Source organism: Delphinapterus leucas, unplaced genomic scaffold (genome assembly GCF_059928025.1).
Source record: "Delphinapterus leucas isolate spDelLeu-1000000601 "Yukka" unplaced genomic scaffold, BTC_Dleu_Yukka2 spDelLeu_asBTCV2_sq67, whole genome shotgun sequence".
NCBI classification, from domain to species: Eukaryota; Metazoa; Chordata; class Mammalia; order Artiodactyla; family Monodontidae; genus Delphinapterus; species Delphinapterus leucas.
The window spans coordinates 1,212,523-1,232,273 of record NW_028322276.1 but is presented as its reverse complement, the minus strand read 5'-3'; the positions used below and the strand labels follow the sequence as shown (position 1 = coordinate 1,232,273).

The 19,751-nt window shown below is 44.0% G+C and overlaps 1 protein-coding gene across 9 annotated transcripts in view; it reads left to right on the top strand.

Moving 5' to 3' along the window:
* The window catches only part of LOC111171160 (uncharacterized), a 41,252-nt gene extending 25,793 nt beyond the window's left edge, over nt 1-15,459 (top strand). For 5 of the 9 annotated variants that reach the window (XM_089906111.1, XM_089906108.1, XM_089906109.1 and 2 more), the window contains one exon: nt 3,303-6,989. In XM_089906111.1, the coding sequence (XP_089762237.1) occupies nt 4,509-5,195 (687 nt within the window). In that variant the 5' untranslated portion in view covers nt 3,303-4,508 and the 3' untranslated portion in view covers nt 5,196-6,989. The other 4 variants (XR_016391716.1, XR_016391714.1, XR_016391715.1 and 1 more) reach the window with 4 other exon arrangements.
* The last annotated feature ends 4,292 nt before the right edge of the window (nt 15,460-19,751 follow it).

Sequence of the window (19,751 nt, the reverse complement as noted above, 5' to 3'; positions counted from 1 at the left end):
AGATAGTTGAATTATTTAATATACAGAGTCAGGGGTGGCTGTTTTTAAACAAATTTGGATACTACGATAAATTATGTAGGTCTTAAAGATTTAAATATAAAGAAATAAAATTATGTTTCATACTAAAATATAGGTGAATATTTAATAACATTAAAAAAAACAAAGATGGACAAGATAGACATAAAAAGGGTCCAACTATATGTTGCCTACAAGAGACTCACTTAGAAGTAAGGACATTCATATGCTGAAAGTGAAAATATTGGAAGAGATATTGCATGAGAACACTAAGCAAAGAGAAGAGGAGTGGCTCTTCTGCTTCTGCAGCTGAGGCTGTGGCCCCTATTTTTCAGGGAGTAACCAAAGGCAGGGGGCAGGGGCAGGGGCTGGGGCTGGGGCTGGGGCACCCCTCCCACCCTCTGCACCTTGAGCCAGGGAAGTCAGAGGGACTTGGTACCCCTCCCGAATTCCATTCTTCCTCCAATGAGAATGGTGCTAATCAATAAGGACCAGGCTATAGAGCTGATTCACTTTGTTATAAAGCAGAAATTAACACACCAGTGTAAAGCAATTATACTCCAAAAAAGATGTTTAAAAATAAAGAAAAATAAAGATCTGGGGAAAAGAGATGGTCCCCATGGAGAATGCCTATATCCTAAGTTTATCTGCTGTTGGGTTGGCTTGAGAGAGGGCAGGAGCTACATGATGTGTTCTCTCCCTTCAAATCCATTAACTTTTTCTTTCTTGATGCACGCACACACCCACACACACAAAACCAGTATAAAGCCCATATATATAGAAGGCTAAAGGGTTGGTCTATAAGCTTGAAAAGAGGGAAATAGAACACTTGAGACCGACTGCAGCAATGTGTTTGTGTCTGTGCATGTGCATTACTAGGTGGAGTGTCCACAGTATCCATCAGATACTTAAGGGAGAACATATCTCCCAAGTGTTCTGGATTTTGTAAATTATCACAGGACAACAGTCTTCAAGAAAAATCAGCTCTCTCACACACCACTCATTAAAGTAACAAATATTTATTGAGAGTCTCCAGGATTCCAGCATGTGGAATTTTCTCGAGACTAAGAGGTGAAATGTATAACATAACCACCTTCACCAAGTATATAGCTCAGTGGAGGCAATAAGAATATCTCCCATTTTTTCTATTTAAGTATGACTCAGGGTTTAAGGTAATTTTTTGCACCGTGTCCACAGTGTCCCAGGACTGACACCTTCCTCAAGCTCAGCACCTAGAACATAGATCTGATTGAACTAAACTGGTGATGCACCTGCTTCCAGTGAGGCTGTGGCCTCTAATGGCTGTCTCCTGCTCCTGTGTCCGTGGCCTCCTCAGGATATGGGAGACACTTAGGTTGATTCCTCAGTGCGTTGTGTACTTCCAAGGCCGAGAACTTGCTGAGCAAAACATAACTTCTTTACTTTTGTGAACACCTGGCCTCTAAAAGGCAGAAATATTTAGTGACAATGTACTAAGGACGTAATTCCTTAGTCATTCCCTGACCTAAACTCTCTGTCACAGAGACAGGTTAAACCACGGAATCAGGCTTATGGGTCATGACTTGGCTGTGTCAAGAAGTTCTAGGCCATGTGGGAAGACTCGTCTCTCCTCCGAGATTTCTGCTTCAACCAACGGGGAGCAGCTTCCTTAAGGTCTGAACTGAAAAACCCTATAAATTCACATATTGAAGTCCAGACGCTTGTACCTCAGAATGTGACTGTATTTGGGAATAGGGCCTTACGAGAGATGATGAAGTTAAAGTGGGTCACGTGGGTGAGCCCTAATCCAGAGCTGTGCCCCTGTGAGAAGATTAGGACACAGCCATGCACACTCAGCTCATAGAGTTAAGTCCATCTGCAGATGCAGCAAGAATGCGGCCATCTGCAAGCAAGGGAGAGAGGCCTCAGAAGAAACTGAAGCTGTAGACACCTTGATCTTGGACTCAAAGCCTCCAGAGCTGTGAGAAAATTAAGCCTCCCAGTCTGCACTATCTTGTTCTGGCAACCCTAGCAAAACCCTAATACAGCTTTATTTCTCCTCTATCCTCCTCCTTGCAAATAAAACTTATGAAAATACCACCCAAAAACACAGTGTATCAAGTATTTGAAAGAAAAACGCAGGGGAACCACTGCAGGGGCTGATGAACTACACAGCCATGATTCCACTGGTTTTCTTTGTCTCCTACCAAAGTAAGGGAAAATAGTCAAAATCACCATGGAAGGCTCGAGTAGACATTTTAGAGAAAGCATAGCTCCGTGGTAAAACACACTTGACATGTACTCATTCGGTAGAAATAGTAAATGCATTTTAACCCTTGGAGGTTTAAAAAATTCGATTTCTAGAGAGGTTGTAATACATGTAACATGGTTGAAGATCCTGAAAATTGCATTACATTGTGCCCCGCACCGCCTCCCCCTCTTTGCCCAGGAGCCCCTGCCCTCCACAGGTAGCCATGTATCTGGTTTTCCACGGCAAATTTCCAGAGTGTCTTTATGTGCATACAAGCAAATATGAATATACATTTCTCCTTGGCACCCTAATTAAAAACACAAATAGAACACTAGGCACGGTGTTGTTATAGCTTGCTTTTATTCATTTGACAGTATCTTGCCAATTATCCTCTATCAAGACATCGTTTCCTGCACGACAGTGCACTGAATGGATGATGTACTATAATGCACTTTGCCAATCCACGTTGGGATGAACGCTGCTATTCAATAATCTGTATATTACAAACAATGCAGCCATGCATAATTCTGCTGCTAGCGAATGTGTAGGGTATGTTTCTAAAGGATTTATAACCTGGAGTGTTTCTCAGAGCATTTGATAAGATACTCTGTTGCTGAATCCTTCTGTGGAGACTAGCAATGAGCCTTTCTCTTTCTGTAAACTGCAACTTATCAGATCTATCCCCCCCCCATTTTAAGAATGCTTCCCAGCCTCTTGTACCATTCAGAAACCCTCCATAATCTTCTCAGCACCTCTCTTTATTCTCACACCCGTCACAGCCTTACCTGGCACATACCTGCTGTCTCCACCTTGCCCTCTGCCCATTTATAGCAGGCTTTAGAAATACTGAAATCCCCCCTTTGATCATCTTCAATTAATCAGCTACTGTGTGACTCAACTTTACTCAGTTTTATCACTAATTACAAACAATGGTAATCACAATACTGTTGAGTAACGACAATAGTAATTTTCAGTTCTGTAGAATTTCTCACTCCACCAGTGTCTACACTAGTGGATCTCCAAACAAATTCTCAAGTCACAAATTGTTTCTTGCCAGGACAACGCTGTATGGTCATCTAGTCGTCCTTGCAGCAGCAGACGCCAGGTAACAAGCAAATGGAGGCAAAACCACCGGGGTAGATCTGGATGGCACGGAAGAGAAGGTGCACCTCCACCCCTCCGCACTCATCCCCTCTGGACCACCACAGGTCACATTTCTCTCCCCGAGTTGTCTCCTCGTCCACACGCGCGTTCAGAGACCATACCGGTATGAGATTCTCACGAGGAGCCTCTGACAACCGCGCCCACACAGGACCGCGCATCGCCTCGTGCCTCCTCACGACCATCACCAGACGCCCCAGGCAACTCCCCATTTCCCCATTTGTTAGGCTTCTCCGACCACCAAGCCACAGGCGGGACCGTGGCTGCGCCTGGAGCGCCCTCCCCGCTCGCCCGAGGCTGTCCTTGCTGTCACCTGTGGTGAGAGGACCTGGTCCACACAAGCGCTTCGCCGACGAGGCCAACAGAAGTGGGACGCCGGGCGCTACCCCGTAGACGCACCTCGTCCTGCAGGGGAATACCGTCTGCGGAGCCCCATGACCGCTTCTCGCGGATTTCGGAGAAAGTGGCCGCAGGGGAGGAGCTCCACCACGGCGACGGGACCGGGACGCACCGTTTCCCCAAGGCGGCCAAGAAGCAGCACCGGGCGTCCTATTGGACAGGACGTCGCGGTCCCTTGTGAAGGAGGACGTGAAGGCAGGGGTCGCACTTCCAGTGCCTCCGCGTTACGCCATTCGGTCCCTACCCACTGCGGAGAAAAACATATTTGGAAATAAGGGCGAACAGGATCAAGAGAGAAGGCCGGCGGAAACTTGGCGGCGTCCACGTCCGTAGGAGACTTTGAACCACTCTCAGGCGACACTAGGAAAGCGAAAGTACTACCACATGGCCACACGGACGACTCCGGGGATGGATACCCTCTCTTGGCCACGTGCTTCAATGTGGGCGTTTCACGCGCAAGGGAGTGCCGGTCGAACCGCCCAGACCCACCACTCAACGATTTCTAGGGAGCGCAGCGCCGGCCTCACACTACACATGTCTACACGTCCAAATCCCGCGAGAGCAGCAAGCGCCCATGCCCCGGAGACCGGGACCCAAGCGCGCCAGCCAACAAGCATATCGGGCCCTCCAACGGCCTCAAAGCCCGTGCCCGGTGCGTTCCCCACGTCCGGAGTGGGACGCTGGTGGACCGAAGTGGTAGAAAATGAACGCTCCTAAAGTGGCTCAGAAGGACGGACCATTAAGCTTCAGGCGCCCCGGAGGGCTCGCAAGACCCTCTCCGTACACAACGCGGCAGGCTGCCCAGGTAGGTTCGAGTCCGCTCAGTTCCCGTGGCTGGAGGGGCACGGGCGGTTGCTGGTCGACCAAGCCAGGCAACCCTCACTTTCACCTAGGAAGCGCGGCAACGATCACTGCCTCACACACCTACACACCCAATCTCCAGCGACCGCAGGAGGAGCCCATGTCCCGGGACCACCGGGACAGTCGCCACACGCATAGCCGGCCTCCCGGAACGCTGCCTCGCGCCCGCCGTCCGAATGTCAGCCCTCGCAAAGATCGCCGAAGCTCCGGAGACAAGGGACGATATAAAAGCGGCCGCCAGGTGGCGCCCGACAACCAGCTCGAACGTCCCCGGGCCGGATCCCGATCGCCGATCGGCGAGGGCGCAGTGCCGGCCGCGCAAACGCCCGAGCTCGTCTCGGGGCGCCCGGCTCGGCACGACACGGCGCGACCCCGGCAGCAGACGGGGGACGAGGAGCTGCGAAGATGGTGCCGGGAGGCTGCCGCGAAGGAGACGCGCTCTTCACGCTATTCCTGGGCCGCCGGCCGCTGTAAACAAGGAAAATTCTGCAGGGGGATGGACTGCGTGAACTGTAAACTGAAACCATGAACGTACCAATAGAAAACATGGACGACATTTTATTCTGTAATTGCAGAGTGGAGATGTTACTAAAACATAAAAACCAGGGCCCAGAAGCCATAAAGGAAACGATTGATAACCTGACCACCTAACTGATCTTTACATATTCCACAAGCAAAGTCAAATGACAAGAAGTGGGTAGGTGGGAACATTTGTATTTGTGCAAATACATGTGTACTAAGAATATTGATATCAGTATTACTTAAGAACAGAACATTTAGGAAACAGCCATTGAGAGGGACCAGGTAAGTAAATTTCAAGTACATTCAGACAATACAGTACTATCACTTTGTGCTTTGATTTATTGATATATTTTTTAAATGAGCTAGATGTATAGGTATTGACTTGGATAAAATGTTGATGACAAGCTGTCTAATGAAAATAGCGAGTTTATATATATCTTTTGAAAAGAGTAAATGGAAAAGTAGAGGATTGGAATAGGTAAAGCAACTTTGCAAAACAAGAGTAAATTCCTCCTTATAGCCTGGTGTCAAGAACCAGAACGATGAGTGTGTCAGAAACAAACATGAGCCACACTTCCTGCTTTTCTGCCCCCTCCTTCTGCAGTCCTGGGACAGGCAGCTGGCATCTCAGCCCCTCAATCTCTCCTCCACCCACACCCAGAGCCACCTACAGGCAAGAAGAACTTTCACTCTGCAGGCCTGGCCTCCCTATGTCCTCAGCCTGTTTCCTCGTATCAGGAACCCTTAGCAATTCACTTGGTTTGCCCAGTCGTCCATGCCGAGGGTTGCTCGCCCCAACCTACACCTGTGCAGCCTTTCTCTCCAAAAGCTTTGAGCTGATTTCCCAAGGGAAGAACATTCCCCTGACATAGCAGGTATGAGCCAAGAGGACAGCTGGAAGTTTGCGCCTGGATCCATCATACAAATTTTGTGTGCACTCAACACCCAAAGACACAAGAGCGATGGAGGGTCCACTGTATTGTTAGCGCAGCATGGCCATTGCTTTCTAAAAACACGCAGGCTCAATCAGCAAGTCCAGCTGTGGCACGAAGAAAAAAGAAACGCACACACACATATCGGCAGGTAATCCATACTGCTGCCAGGTCTGAGAGTGCTGGGAGCAGAAAACAGATCATTGTTGCCACTTCTTGGGTCCCCTGTGCTGAAAAATCCTGGTGGCTGTATTGATGTTACTGGCGGGGAGTGAGGGCTTCGAGCTCCCTAATGCGTCATTTCCTGTCCAGTGCCCTATATTTCATTCTGTCTGTCATACACTTTCTCCTCAATACACAGTTACAATTAGGAAAATAATAATCTGCATATGTTACATTCAATTTTCAAGTTTGAACAAAGGTGAAGAACACATAGGGAGGGACTTCCCTGGTGGCGCAGTGGTTGAGAGTCCACATGCCAATGCAGGAAACATGGGTTTGATCCCTGGTCTGGGAGGATCCCACGTGCCGTGGAACGGCCAAGCCCAGGAGCCACAACTACTGAGCATGCGCCCCTGGAGCCCGTGCTCAGCAGTAAGAGAAGACACCGCAATGACTAACCCGTGTCCCTCAACGAAGAGTAGCCCCTGCTCGCAGCAAGTAGAGAAAGCCCGTGCTCAGCAACAAAAACCCAACACAGCCAAAAATAAATAAAATAGGAAACTATTTAAAAAGAAAAGTACACATAGGATAATTGAGTTATTGTGAAGGAAGGAAATTTTATTTATCTTCTTTTATAGACTTAAAAATGTTCAAATATAGTCTATAAAAAGTTTAATATTTTAAAAATTAGAAATAGTCAATAATTCCTCATTACTCTTTGTTGTCCAGCACCCACCTCCACCCCAGCACCTTTCACATCTGCTCCACCCTCCACCCCCACCCCGGGTCTGCAAACTTGTTTCTCTCATTACTATCACCTGTGTTCACCACACACCTAAGGCTGTTGTAGTCATTCACATGGTAATTAGGGAGTTTTTCTTTACTGAGCCTAAGGGCTGTATTTATTGTTTTTAGTGAAAATCTCTCCCGTGTGTTCTGTGAAGTCACAGCATTAATGGAGTCTGGAACAAGTGGGTGTGAATGACGGAAGGAGATTATTTCCACATCAGTCTCCCTAACAGGGTGGTGAACATAACTGGCATTAGTATTTCATGGGTGCACTTAGAAGATCCAGGCCAAAAGGAGAAACCTGACCATTTGGCAAAAGACGGACCAATTCAAGAATAAAAATAAGTCTCTTCTCGCCTGTTGTTTCATTGTAAGGAACTCAGCCAACACTTGTCCGCCTCTGCATACTTATGCAGGGTCAGTTGAAAACCTGAGCAGTTAAAGATGAGGAAAGGGAAATCAACCAAGAGAATCCAGGCATTTAAAGCATTGTTAGGCATGCCAGGCATGTATCCCCAGCCACCCACCTGGGAATGAGCTCTATTACCTAACCCCCAGGCGTGTGTAGATATGGTGAACCCCCCTCTCTCCAGGGTCAAAAATAAGGCAGTGTAGGCTACTGCACATAATCAAGACAGTAATATTTTCATTTACACATAAAACATGAAAATCCTTGGGTGTTGTACTTTTTCAGAGTTATTTCATTAATGTTCAGTTCCTAGGAGTTACACCAAACTGCAGGAAACCCGCACAATGATCAGTTGGGGAATGTTGACTCCACAGAAAGAACAACACTCTCAAATGTTTCATGAAATAATCCTTGATCAAACGCACCAGGATTTTTTCTCCAACACCCGCCCCAGTGCTTCAGAGGCCCCACCCTCCCTGCTGTGCCCTCTCCCCACAACCCGGATGCCCTTGCCCTCAGTCACCTTGGTTCCTCCCCATGTGGGAATCAGGCAACATGAGAACCTCAGCCCTATTGCTGCCCTCCAAGGCCTTGGACCATGTGGCCAGGCCACTTTGGATCTACTTCATGGTGGGGAAAACAATCCAGGGACTCATGTCTTGTTGGAAGGTCTTGTCACACAAATCAGGGCTAAAAACCTCTTGCACAGGAAAGCAGCAGGAGTACGTACATCATAAGCCCACTGTTGGGTACCACAATCCACACAGGGCAGACACGCTCATCAAATATAGAGTGAAGTTTAATTTGGGGTGAAATTTAGTCGACACCTTCCGATACATTAGTGAAAGAGTAGGTGGAGTTCTGTCCTACTAAATGTCATGGGGAGAAACATTCTTCATTTCATAATTTTTCTATAGCCAAGTATGTGTCAAGTGTCAAGTGCTACCTAAGTCAATGTTCATCATTAACTACTGCATAGACAAATACTGATAATGTGTCAGGAAGAGGCGTGGATCACAACCCTTTGATCCTGAGATCCTGAAGAGAAAACATTCCTTTTGAGACCCTGTGATTGAGATTTACCTACGTTTGCTCATTTATCTTTAGTACAACCCTGTTACTTATAGATTAGTTACCTTTTAACAAGTAACATAAGCTAGGTTCTGAAATTTTGCTTCTGTGAGAAGATCATGCAGCTAGGAAATGACAGAGCTAGAATTCAAACGTAGCTCAGGCTGTTTCTGAATCTCAAATTCCTAAATATGCTGGTGTTGAGGTGTGGATCCCAGATTCAAATTTCACCTGGATATGTCACCTATCAAATCAGTGGTTGGAATCCTCCCTGTTATCATAACACCTCCCCTCCAGTCTGTTCACACAATGACTACCGTGCTTAGGTTCTCCCAACACAGGAATCCTCCAGTGCATTGACCCAGCCTCCCGATCATTCCCATGTCTCCTAAGTTTTATGGAACAATTCTCAGGTCCCTCTGACTTCTCAGCACAGCTGATGATCAAGGCCCCAATGAGAGATGACAAAAAAATCCGCTTCCTATGGCTGCATCTCTCATACGTATCTCCCAATGAGTTTTATAAATATCTGGCATCCTACCAGGACGTGATCATAAACCATTCTCCCATGCTTTGCACACACTTCGAATGTTTCCCTTGTTTTTTTGAATCCCTGAAATTCTCACCTTCCCTCACTTTCAACACTGTGCTCACCTCCTACCATGCAGATGAAGTAGAATATTCGAAGAAATGTGTCAGCTCACTATCATGAAGTTAACACCTATTCCTGAATCTTCACCCATTGGCTATGCCACTCCTGTTGAAACTGAAAGTCATTTCTACGCCTCGATAAGCCCATTTTTCTCAAATGTATCCCCTTCTCTCCTGCTCTCTGGAGGATGTTTTATTATTAATTGTAAACTGAAGCTCTTCTACCAGCGAACACCCATCTCTTCCCAGTCCATTCCCTTTCATCTTTTTCAGTTTCTTCATTCTTGAAACAAAATCTCTGAACCAATATATCTCTAGTTCCTGCCCAATGAATTTCCTCCTTCCAAAGTAAACTGAAAGTGCAGTGCTGGATTAGTGACAATCTCTGGGCGCCCCTCCCACAGTCTGATTTACTAGGGATGATCTCCCTGTTACTGCTGACTTGCATATACATAAACCTTTATAACATTATAGTTATCTCTCCGTGATTAAATCCAATGAATGTTTCTCAGTATTTTACTTGGACCCAAGCAGAATTGGACTATGACCTCCGTCAGGAAATTTATATTTCCAAGGTCCTCTGACATCACAAACTCCCCACTGCCTTTAAACTAGTCAGTTCCTGCCAGTACTGTGCGCAGTTCTCCTCAAACAATACTATTTCAACATCTCAAGACTCCATTGTAGCCCTCTTCTCTCTTTTTACTATATACACCATCTTCGAAAACTGTTATAATTATTCAGTCTTCTCCTGTTACCACTATGATAACAATGCATAAAAACGAATGCTAGATTTCATTTCTGAGGTCTCATCCATAATTGCATGGGAAGCAGACACCTACAATGAAATGTATATCAGACAGAAGCCAGGAACTTCCTCCCCAAATAAAAACTACTACTCCTCTCGTCTGCAGTCTCAGATAGCGGCTCCACTAATTATTTGGGGCTCAGTCACTGACATAACGTCCCAGAACCACACAAACAGAACCAAGCATCGATTTTATCTCTACAATGAGCGCTCTCATCTCTGTTCATCACCTCCCTGATATACACATACATAGTTCCAGCTACACTTACACTGCTTCACTTTCAGGTTAAATGTCAGTGCCTCAGAGATTCCTTCTTTAAATTACTAGCTAAGTAACTCTCCTCTCTCTGTTGTCTTGAATAGAACCTACAGGCAACACACGTAATATTTCACGATATCTCTACTCATCATTTTTTTCTTTTCTTTTTCTCCTGTTTTCCTCTCTGCACAAATTGCAGAAAAGTAAACTGTAGAGTCATAAAGCAAGTTTCTCTTGACTATTACATAAGAATTGTAAATGCACAGAAATTCCATGTACACAGTAACCTAATCTACTCTCAGATGGCCTGTGACCAATGTTCTTTAATCAAATTAAAAAACTATCTTTAAATTAATAATTCTTTGAATAATAAATGACTTTGATTCCTCCTGGGGAAAATTTTATTTAGTAATCACCAGAAACAGAATGTGTGGGAAAACTGAGTTTGTGTCTTTACTTGAGTATACAACTACCACACTCCTGAGTTCAAAGTTTTAGTCTCTTTCTATAGAATCAGGCATAGAATTGTCTGCGGGCTCCTGTTAATAGATCTGATAACCTCATATATTTTATAATCATAAAGAAATAACTCCTTTAATCTGGATGCCAATCAGGATAAATCTAATCAAGGAACAACTTCCCTGACACAAACTTTTCCTTCTCAACACGTTAACCACTTACATATATGTAAGGAAAGTATAAGAGATTCCTTTAATTTGCTAATATTCTAAAAACCTCCAAAAGCAGTCTTGATGCCTTGGCCGGAGGTCTCACTGTTTTGTGAATTGTGACCAGTTCTGGGAAGAGAATTGCAGCTGGAGGATTAGTCTTTATATAAATATGTTTAACCTACCAACAACCCATCAGGCTGTGGTTTTGTGTGGCTTTATATAAGGACTGGTGTTGTTTGATGATATCAAACATTCAAGGAAGATATTTTTAGGGTTTTATAGCATTTGTATTTTAATACCAAGGTAAATAATAATTAAATTATAATCAATTACATGAAGTTTCCAGGGAAGCAGGAGAGAAAAGAATACAATTGGAGAAAATGGGCTTGGCCAAGGAAGAGATGATTCTTCAATTCTTACTATGGGCTTGGGAATAAACCGTGAGGAATATTTGTAGATTTTGTGACAGTGAGCTGAAGGATTTCCTCAAATTATTTGATTAATCTGTCTAGTAGAAAGTGGTCCCTTTTGTGGAAAGTGGCGAAAGTACTGAGAACGATTAAAAATCAAAAGATATGGAGAAGGTCTGAAATATTTGTGAGGCATAGAATAAGACTGAATCATCTAGATATAGTACAATGGCCAGCGATATTTGAAAGATGTTGGGAGGTTTGCGAACCCCACCAGATTTAATATCCTAGTTAGATTCAGTCATGGAAGAAGCAGGTACTTGGAGCCCTAAAAGATTGGAGTCTTGACCAGCAAATGTGATGAATTTAGAAGGAATATGGAAAGGGGAATATGGAAATTGTTGGTCTTCATAACTATATGTTGAAATCACTTGATTTGATTAATTTGGAATAAAAATGAAGACGGTTGGCACACATGTTAGGAGAGTGGGGTCAGTGCACTGGAGGTTCTCCTAGCATTTGGGGCGAGAGAGGAAACTGAATAATAACTTGGAATATCATGGGTTAATTACCTTTAAAAACTCTTTGATTTTTATTTCCTAATAAATAAATTTGGGATACTAATATTTCCCTTATGAGAAGCAGTAGCCAAAGCCTGCTTAGTTTGACCGTGGGAAACAAGATTACTCCTCTTTTCTCATAGACCAGTTCACATTTGCAGGTGGGGTGGTTGTTCACTCCCAGGTAAAGATTTATGGGTTCATTACTCTTAGGTCTGAAAACTCTAGATAGGATTCAAGTCTCATGGCTTTCTTCTCTTTCCTTGGACTTTCCTGCTTAGAGTAAACAGTGTCTCTGAGAGAGACTACTAGCAGCTGAGTTCTTGGCAATGTGTCCCCAGGTGAGTGGGGACTTTTTTTTCTCCTGAAATGGTAACTCTCTTTCCGGTGGATAGAAAGGTGTCACCACTTGGACTGAGTGCTCTAAGTGTATCCTGGTGGGAGTCAAGTCTCTGAGCACTAGTCCTGTCGTCTGGCATCTCTGTGAGGATGGTGGAGTAGGGCAAGGGCTAATACAGCAACCGTCTCCTTTCCAACATTTATACCGACGTGCTCCAGACTCCATGAAAGCTGTGTTGGTAAAGAGGGCACGTGAGAGGTTGTATTTCTCTCCGCTCAGTCATGGGTTTGACGGGGGTGTGACTCACTCCATAAGCGAGTCGGCAATGCAGTGAGCTCTGTCATGTGATGGACACAAGTGGAGGGATGAGCAAGAGCAGAAGTTCAAGGTCTGGCAGGGGAGGAGGTGTGTGGACAGGTGAGATCAATACGTCCAGGGTCAGAGATGCTGGCTAGACGGCTGTGCAGGGCTGAGGGGGCAGGAGAAAGAGAAGAAGCCCTTCAGCAGGACTGGCCCAGAGAGGACAGTGGAGCCAATTTTGCTTTTTCTTTCTTTGTTTTTCCAATTTTTAATCTATTTTCTGAGAATACAATTGACTATTTTGAAAACTCTAAAAAGTCACAACAAAATATTCCCTTTCATTCTTGTTCCAAACCAGCCATTTCCCCCCTGTTTAGGTACCTTTGTTCAGAAACTGGAAGCACTTTCCAGAAAGCATTTTTCCCTTAATTGGTGCATTGAGTAGGATATAGTAGAAGAGGAACACTTAGAAAACTGTGGCGATATGTGAAGCCCTGGAGAGGCCTGAACCATCGAGAGTCTCCGATTAGTCTCTGAGCAGGCATGACAGGAGGAAGCTACAGGAGAGACAATGATAGTCAAAGCGGTGAGGTCCCAGGAAACCAGGAGGGAAAGAGGGACCTCAACCCACAGGAAAGGTCAGTTGGGGATCATCTTACAGTTTGGCAACCCCGGGACCGCTGGCTTGTAAAGTTGAGCCCGTCTGTCCTCATATCTGGTGATGAATGCATGCTCTGTGTTGAGGTTAGGTAGGCAGCGACTGCGGACCCCAAGTTGTATACACAGTCTGTTCACTCACACAAAATGGTGGACATTGCATCAAGGCTCTCTGACTTTTTAATGACTAATTCACCTGTAGCTTTTATTTATTGGGTTTTGTTATGTTCAAACATGTCATGTCAGCTCACTTAATCACTCAACTCTCGTGAGAGGTTATTAACGTATTTCCCACATGAGAACAGTGAGGTATGTATTGGGGAATACTTTGCCTGTAGTCACTGCTGATAAGTGGCAGAACACGTATATTGCCTGTCTTGTGCTAAGTCCGTAGATTTAACTGAAAGTAGTGGGGAGCAGGGATATTTATGAAATCCCAAGTACACGTTTTTTAATTGCCAGTCAGCTCAGAATTAACATTCTTTTGTGGACTGTGCAGGTTATTTCACACCACCCCTCATGTGATACTCCTTTACCATGAATGTCACTCTGTATTCAGAGTGTGCCCATCTCTGTGATGCAACTGAAAGGCATACGCCAAGTCAGCCCAGAGTAACATTGGACTTGACGTCAAACAGGTTTGAGCTTTTGATACACACAGCTACCTATTCTCAGTACTGTCACCCTCGACCATCACCTCTGGACATTTGGGTAAACGGGGCAGCCTGAACCAGAATGTTCTGCATGTTTTTAGGAATCACTGATTTTCAAGACATGTGACTGTGAACTTCATCCAGAACTGGATTAATGTCAATTGCAGGTTTCTTTGAGTGAAATGTCTCTGGAATCTTGTTGAAGTCAGTGTAGAAAAATCCCTCCGACAGTGTCACAATTCTGTGAACGTATCAATCTTATTGATCTAACCTGCATATTCCTTGGCCTTAGAGGAAAGGATGGCTCTGTGGCTACTGGTGCTAAACGTCAACGCAGCACCCATTGTTTCAGTCCCTCCCTTTCGGTGCTTTTCCTCATCTTTATCTCGCCAACAACCCACCCATTTTATTTTTCGTTTGTTTTACCCTTAAAGATATATTCTAATTGTCAATATCCTATAATATGTTTCCAATTTCTTATATATTGCTCCATTTCATACCTTTTCTCTGTGTTAAAGATCAACATTTTAAACATGTTCACAGACAGTAGCTTCAGGAAGAAGCCATTTATCTGAAGGTCAATAGTAAGTTTATGAGGATAAACCCCACTGTCCACATTAGAGACATGATCTTAGGGTAAGAGGAATTCAGCCCAACCATCTGACTGAAAGTGGACTTAAACGCTGGCCCGGCAGAGGTTTTTGAATAGTTTGCATTTGGAACCATTTTTCCCCCCCAAAAAACTGTACCTTGAGTTTCAAAAGGGCAGTTGCTTAAATGTAGCTCGTATATATAGTGTTTGAAAAATAAAGAAGACCTAAAACTTAATCAGAAAACGATGGCTGTGAGAGGCTACAAATTAGAAAAATCTATATGAATTCAGCAAAGTGAGACTCTACGTGAATATAAGTAACATGGTGGGGGAGGGTAGTTAGTGGAGACCATCACTGAGGGAGCAGCCTAGAATTCATGTGTAGAGAACTAAAGAAATGAATTTTATGTGAGCAAACTTTTAACAGTCTTTCCTTTCTTTATCAATAGCAGAGACTTCACACTGGAGAAGAGCCCACTGAATGTAACAAATATGAGGAGATTTCACATAGAACTCAACTATCACGCCACATGAGTGACCTCTCACAGGACAGAAACCCTATGCTTGCAATCAATTTGGAAGAGCCTTCAGCCTTTATTCATCATTGAATTAACATAAGATAATTTAGACTGGAGTGAAACCATGCAGGTCTCATCAATGTGGGAAGGCTTGTAGACAATGCTGTAACCTTAGATGACATGAGAAAACTCACCCTGTAGTGAACCCCTATATATGCTATAAACATGGAGGATAGTTTAGCTGGAGCCTCATATTTAAATACACCAGAAACTCACACTGGAGAGAACGCTTAATGTGATAAATGTGGGACACACTTCAGCAGAGCCTTAACTTTTATTCACACTGATGAACTCACAAGGTGAGAAGGCCTCTGTCTCAAAACACTGTAAAATCTGGTGCTTCAATTATTCTATTCCATTTATATTTTCTATTAATGTGCCTCTCATGACTTAAAATTGAATTACAAATAAATTTAATTTTTCACAAGAGTCCTAGTCCTAGAGAATTTGTGGACCCGGCCATGAAAATTCCAAGAATTCAGTCAGGCAGGGGTTTATTCCTGCAACAGAATTTTTTATCCAAAATGTTTTTTCCCCCACCTAGAACAGATAGATATGTCAGAATCAAGAAGGTGGGAGACCATTCCAGAAACACAATATTGTAAAGCAACTATACCCCCAATAAATAAAATAAGGTAAGATAAAATAAAATAAATCATTGCAGACATGGAGAGTTCCATTTTCAGATTTGGAGAGGGTAGGGGCTTCCTGATAAGGTCGGGCTCCTCTTCAGATACATTGCTTTTACTTTGTTGGTCTAAAAACATTCATTATAACCCTAAAGTCCACGGATGTCTAATGGGTGAAAGCATGGTATTGTAGGGGTCTATAAAGCATGGGATGTTGCCTGCAACATTTGTGTGTCTGTGCTCCTGTCTGTGTACATGCACACGCACACAAACAAACATGCAAGCAAGGGAGAGAGCATAGAGCATCCATCTGATCCTAAAGAGAAAATGTGAGTCTGGAATCAATGGTATAAATGTGTCATCAGGAGAGAGAGCATCCAAGATACCTTAGTCATTAATTTATCAAATTTTCAATTATTAACAAATATTTACTGAAAGCTTCCAGGATTTCAGAACTTGGCTTGTTATGAGGACTAAATTGTAAATAATACAATGTTCCTATCTTCGTAGAACTCTACATTCTAACGCAGTCAGTTCAAATACACTGCAATATAAAATTTCTGATATTGAAAATCAAACATACATAAGGGTTTACAAATTGTGTAACTACAAAATGCTTGCTACTATTTACAAAGAAAAGTTGCCACTTTAAAAAATAAAATTGAGATTTATAACAGTGTCATGATAGAACTTTGGAAGGCCAAAAATTGTCAAAAAGACTGGGCTTTAAAAAAATATTTTACAAAATTCTGAACCTTTGAAAAGCTATTCTGCAAGATTTGGGAAGAATAAAGATAGATTTCCATTTCTAACAGCCAAGATAATTGTTCAAAATATTATGAAATAACTATTTTAAATTAACTGTTCAATTACAAAATACACTTTTGAAAATCAATAATGGTTTTTATGAGAATACAAAAACTGCTGCACATGCCCACTAAAATTCCATTTAGCATCCATTTTAATCGAGATTCAATGGGGCATCGTTTTATTTATTCATTTACCTTCTTCCACTTTTACTGAGATATTACTGACATAGAGCACAGAGGAACTTTACAGTGTATAATGATTTGACTTACATATGTTATGAAATGATTATCACACTAAATTTAGTGAACATTCATCATCTCATATAGATACAAAATTAGCGAAATAGAAAAATGTGTTTTTCTTGTGATGGGAACCCTTATAATTTATTCTCTTAACCAGTTTTATGTGTAGGAGACAGAAGTATTTATTTTCTTTATCATGTGCTATATTGCATCCCTGGTACTTCATCTCTCTTTCGGCTGGACGCTTGCAGTTTGGGCCACCTTCATCCAGTCCCACCCCTTCCCACGCTCTGCCTCTGTGGACCACAAATTGGACTGTTATTGGATGAGTTTTTTTGCTTGTTGGTTGGCTGTTGAAATATAACTGATCTAAAACGCTATGTTACTTCTTGTTACACAACAGAGTAATTTGGAATTACTATACTTTTCAAAATGAGCACCGGGTCCTCTGCTTGGGGAAGGGCCAGGGCACCGGCGCGTCTGAGGCCCTGGGCCCCGCCGCCAAGCTCAGGGACAGGCCCCTGTGTGCGGAGGACGAGGCAGCCTCCGCGTGCCAGAGGATATGTTGGGATCGCACCCCTTCTCTCTGTCCTCCGACCCCAAGTTCCCTCGGCGACGGCAGAGACAGCGGGCTGGGATGTGCGCCTAGGGAGGGAAGCAGGTGCGGTTCCGGCCACGGGGGGCTGATCCCGGCCGGTGGGAAGCCCTGTGCCAGGCCGAGGACCCGCTCTACCGCCCGTGGTGCTCCCATGACTGCCGCTTCTCCTGAGCGCAGAGGAGCGGGACAGTCTCCTGGGCCTGCAGGCCGCCACGCTCCTCTCCTCGCCGCCTCCAGGGCTCCCGCCACGCATCCAGCACCTGCGACGTCAGCGAGGGGGGCGGGAGCTCGTGCGGGGATGGACCCAGCTGCAATCGCCGCCCCAGCCCGGAGCCCTGTCCTGTGCTCCGCCCGACACACGGTCGCGCTTTCCCGGACCTGCCGGCCGAGCTGCAGGCGGAGCCGTGGAGACACTGACGCCAGAGGCGCAGTCGGGTTTTCCTGGCGGGTCCTGGGACACCGGGCCGCTTCCACTTCTGGCTCCACGTGCTTCCCGGTCTGTAGCTTAAGAGCCGAAGGACGCAGCGCCGGGACGCTTCGCTGGCTGCACGTTGCGCGCAGGGTCGGCACTGGAACAACAGCGCGGGGGTCAACTACACAGTGCACCCCGCGTGCTACTTCTTTGATCTTTGTCTCTGGTGTGAAAGGGCCCAGATTTCCCATCCTGGGCAACAGAAGTGTTCTTTATAAATGTTTTGTAGAAGATGTTCTGTCCCCTACCAAAATAAGATATTTGGTGACTTGAACTGTCAGAGTCATCCGCTGGTGTTGGCCGTGAGGTTGAAAAGCAGGTCACTGCCGCAACCACATTTGGGTGCACAGAACCCACAACAGCTGTCAGACTCTGGCCATTAGCCCTCAGAGAAGGTGGACCCTTAGCGGCTGGACTCCAAGCCAGGGGTGGGGCTGGAAAGGCGGCTTTCTGTCCCTCTGGGAGCCACAGAAGTTAGTGGTGAATTGATGGAGGAGGATCTGTGCCCAGCAAATACTATTGCTCGGAACTCTTTGGCCCCATGCATGCGGCCGGACAGGGAGCACAGGGTCAGGACAGTCTCACTCACTGCTGGTGGCTGGGGACGCCAAGAGGAGGGGACCATACATGAGCAGGGGGGGCACCCTGGGGGAGGAATAAGTCCCCTCCCATCTTGGGCAGATTTTGGTAACTTGTTTTTTGTTTTGATTGTAGTTTTCATATTTTCTGGCGGAGGGCTAGTACAATCAATTCGTTTTGAAATGCTGGTCTCCAAGGAGGGATGTTTGCACCGTAATTCGAGAGAACAGGCCATTGCATCCTACATCCCATCGGCCAAATTCCACACCCAGCTTGTGCTGGTAGGAACTGCAAGCTAAGAGTGGTTTTTATATATTTAAATGGCTGAAAATAATTCATAAAAAGATTATTTGCAACGCACGAAAATTATATAGCATTCAAATTTCCTTGTCAATAAATAATGTTTTATTGAAACACAGTTATACTCCTTTATTTACATTTTACTGTAGCTGCTTTTTGGCTACAATGACTGAGCTGAGTAGAAGTAACAGACATCCTATGACGAATCTAAAATATTTACTCTCTTGGCCTTTACACAAGTTTGCCAACCCCTGCTCTAGAAAAGCGGGAAAAAAATTTTTTTTGAAACTCATATGCTGGGATTTATACTTTTAAAATAGTTAAACTTTTAACGAATTTTCTCCCTGGAAACAAACTTTAGGTAGATGTAAATATGTTAAATTACTCTCAGTAATCTCAGTTAGAATAAACACTAATTCACAGTTATTCCTGCACTGAGGAAGGGAATCCACCGGCAGATATTTTTATTTTCATCTCAGAAATAATCACAAATTAGTGTAACTAAAACCTAGCACCCATACAAATTAACATCAACTGCATAAACTGCTACATATTTCTGAGCCTCAAAATAGGACATTGTAAGCCATAAAAGTATTTACTTTAAATTCTGGTTTGGCGACATCTCTTGACTGTGGCAGTGTTTACCAAAGTTAATTGATCACGAAGAATTTCATCAAGAATCATTTTCTAATAGAAAAGTATCAAGAGTTAATGCACCATAATTCACACTAGAGTAAAATAAACCAGAAAACAATCACATTGATGAAACAATGAATATGTAATTTACATAAGAATATAAAAATGTATAACAACAAAAAAAATCACTTATTACCTTATTTTCTGTTATTAAATATAAAAACATATTATGCAACTTCCAGGTATTCTTGCATCTGGTAAGCCATTTCTTTCTTAAAAGGGCATTATTGCATAATGAAACATATAGGTGAATGCATTTTTAGACTTTTATTTTGTATTTAGGAATACATTTAAGTTCAAATTCACCAATACTGTATATAATCGCATTGGGACTATATACACTACAGAACACACTGGGAAATTCTAGATTTTATGATAATAATGTGTTATTTTGG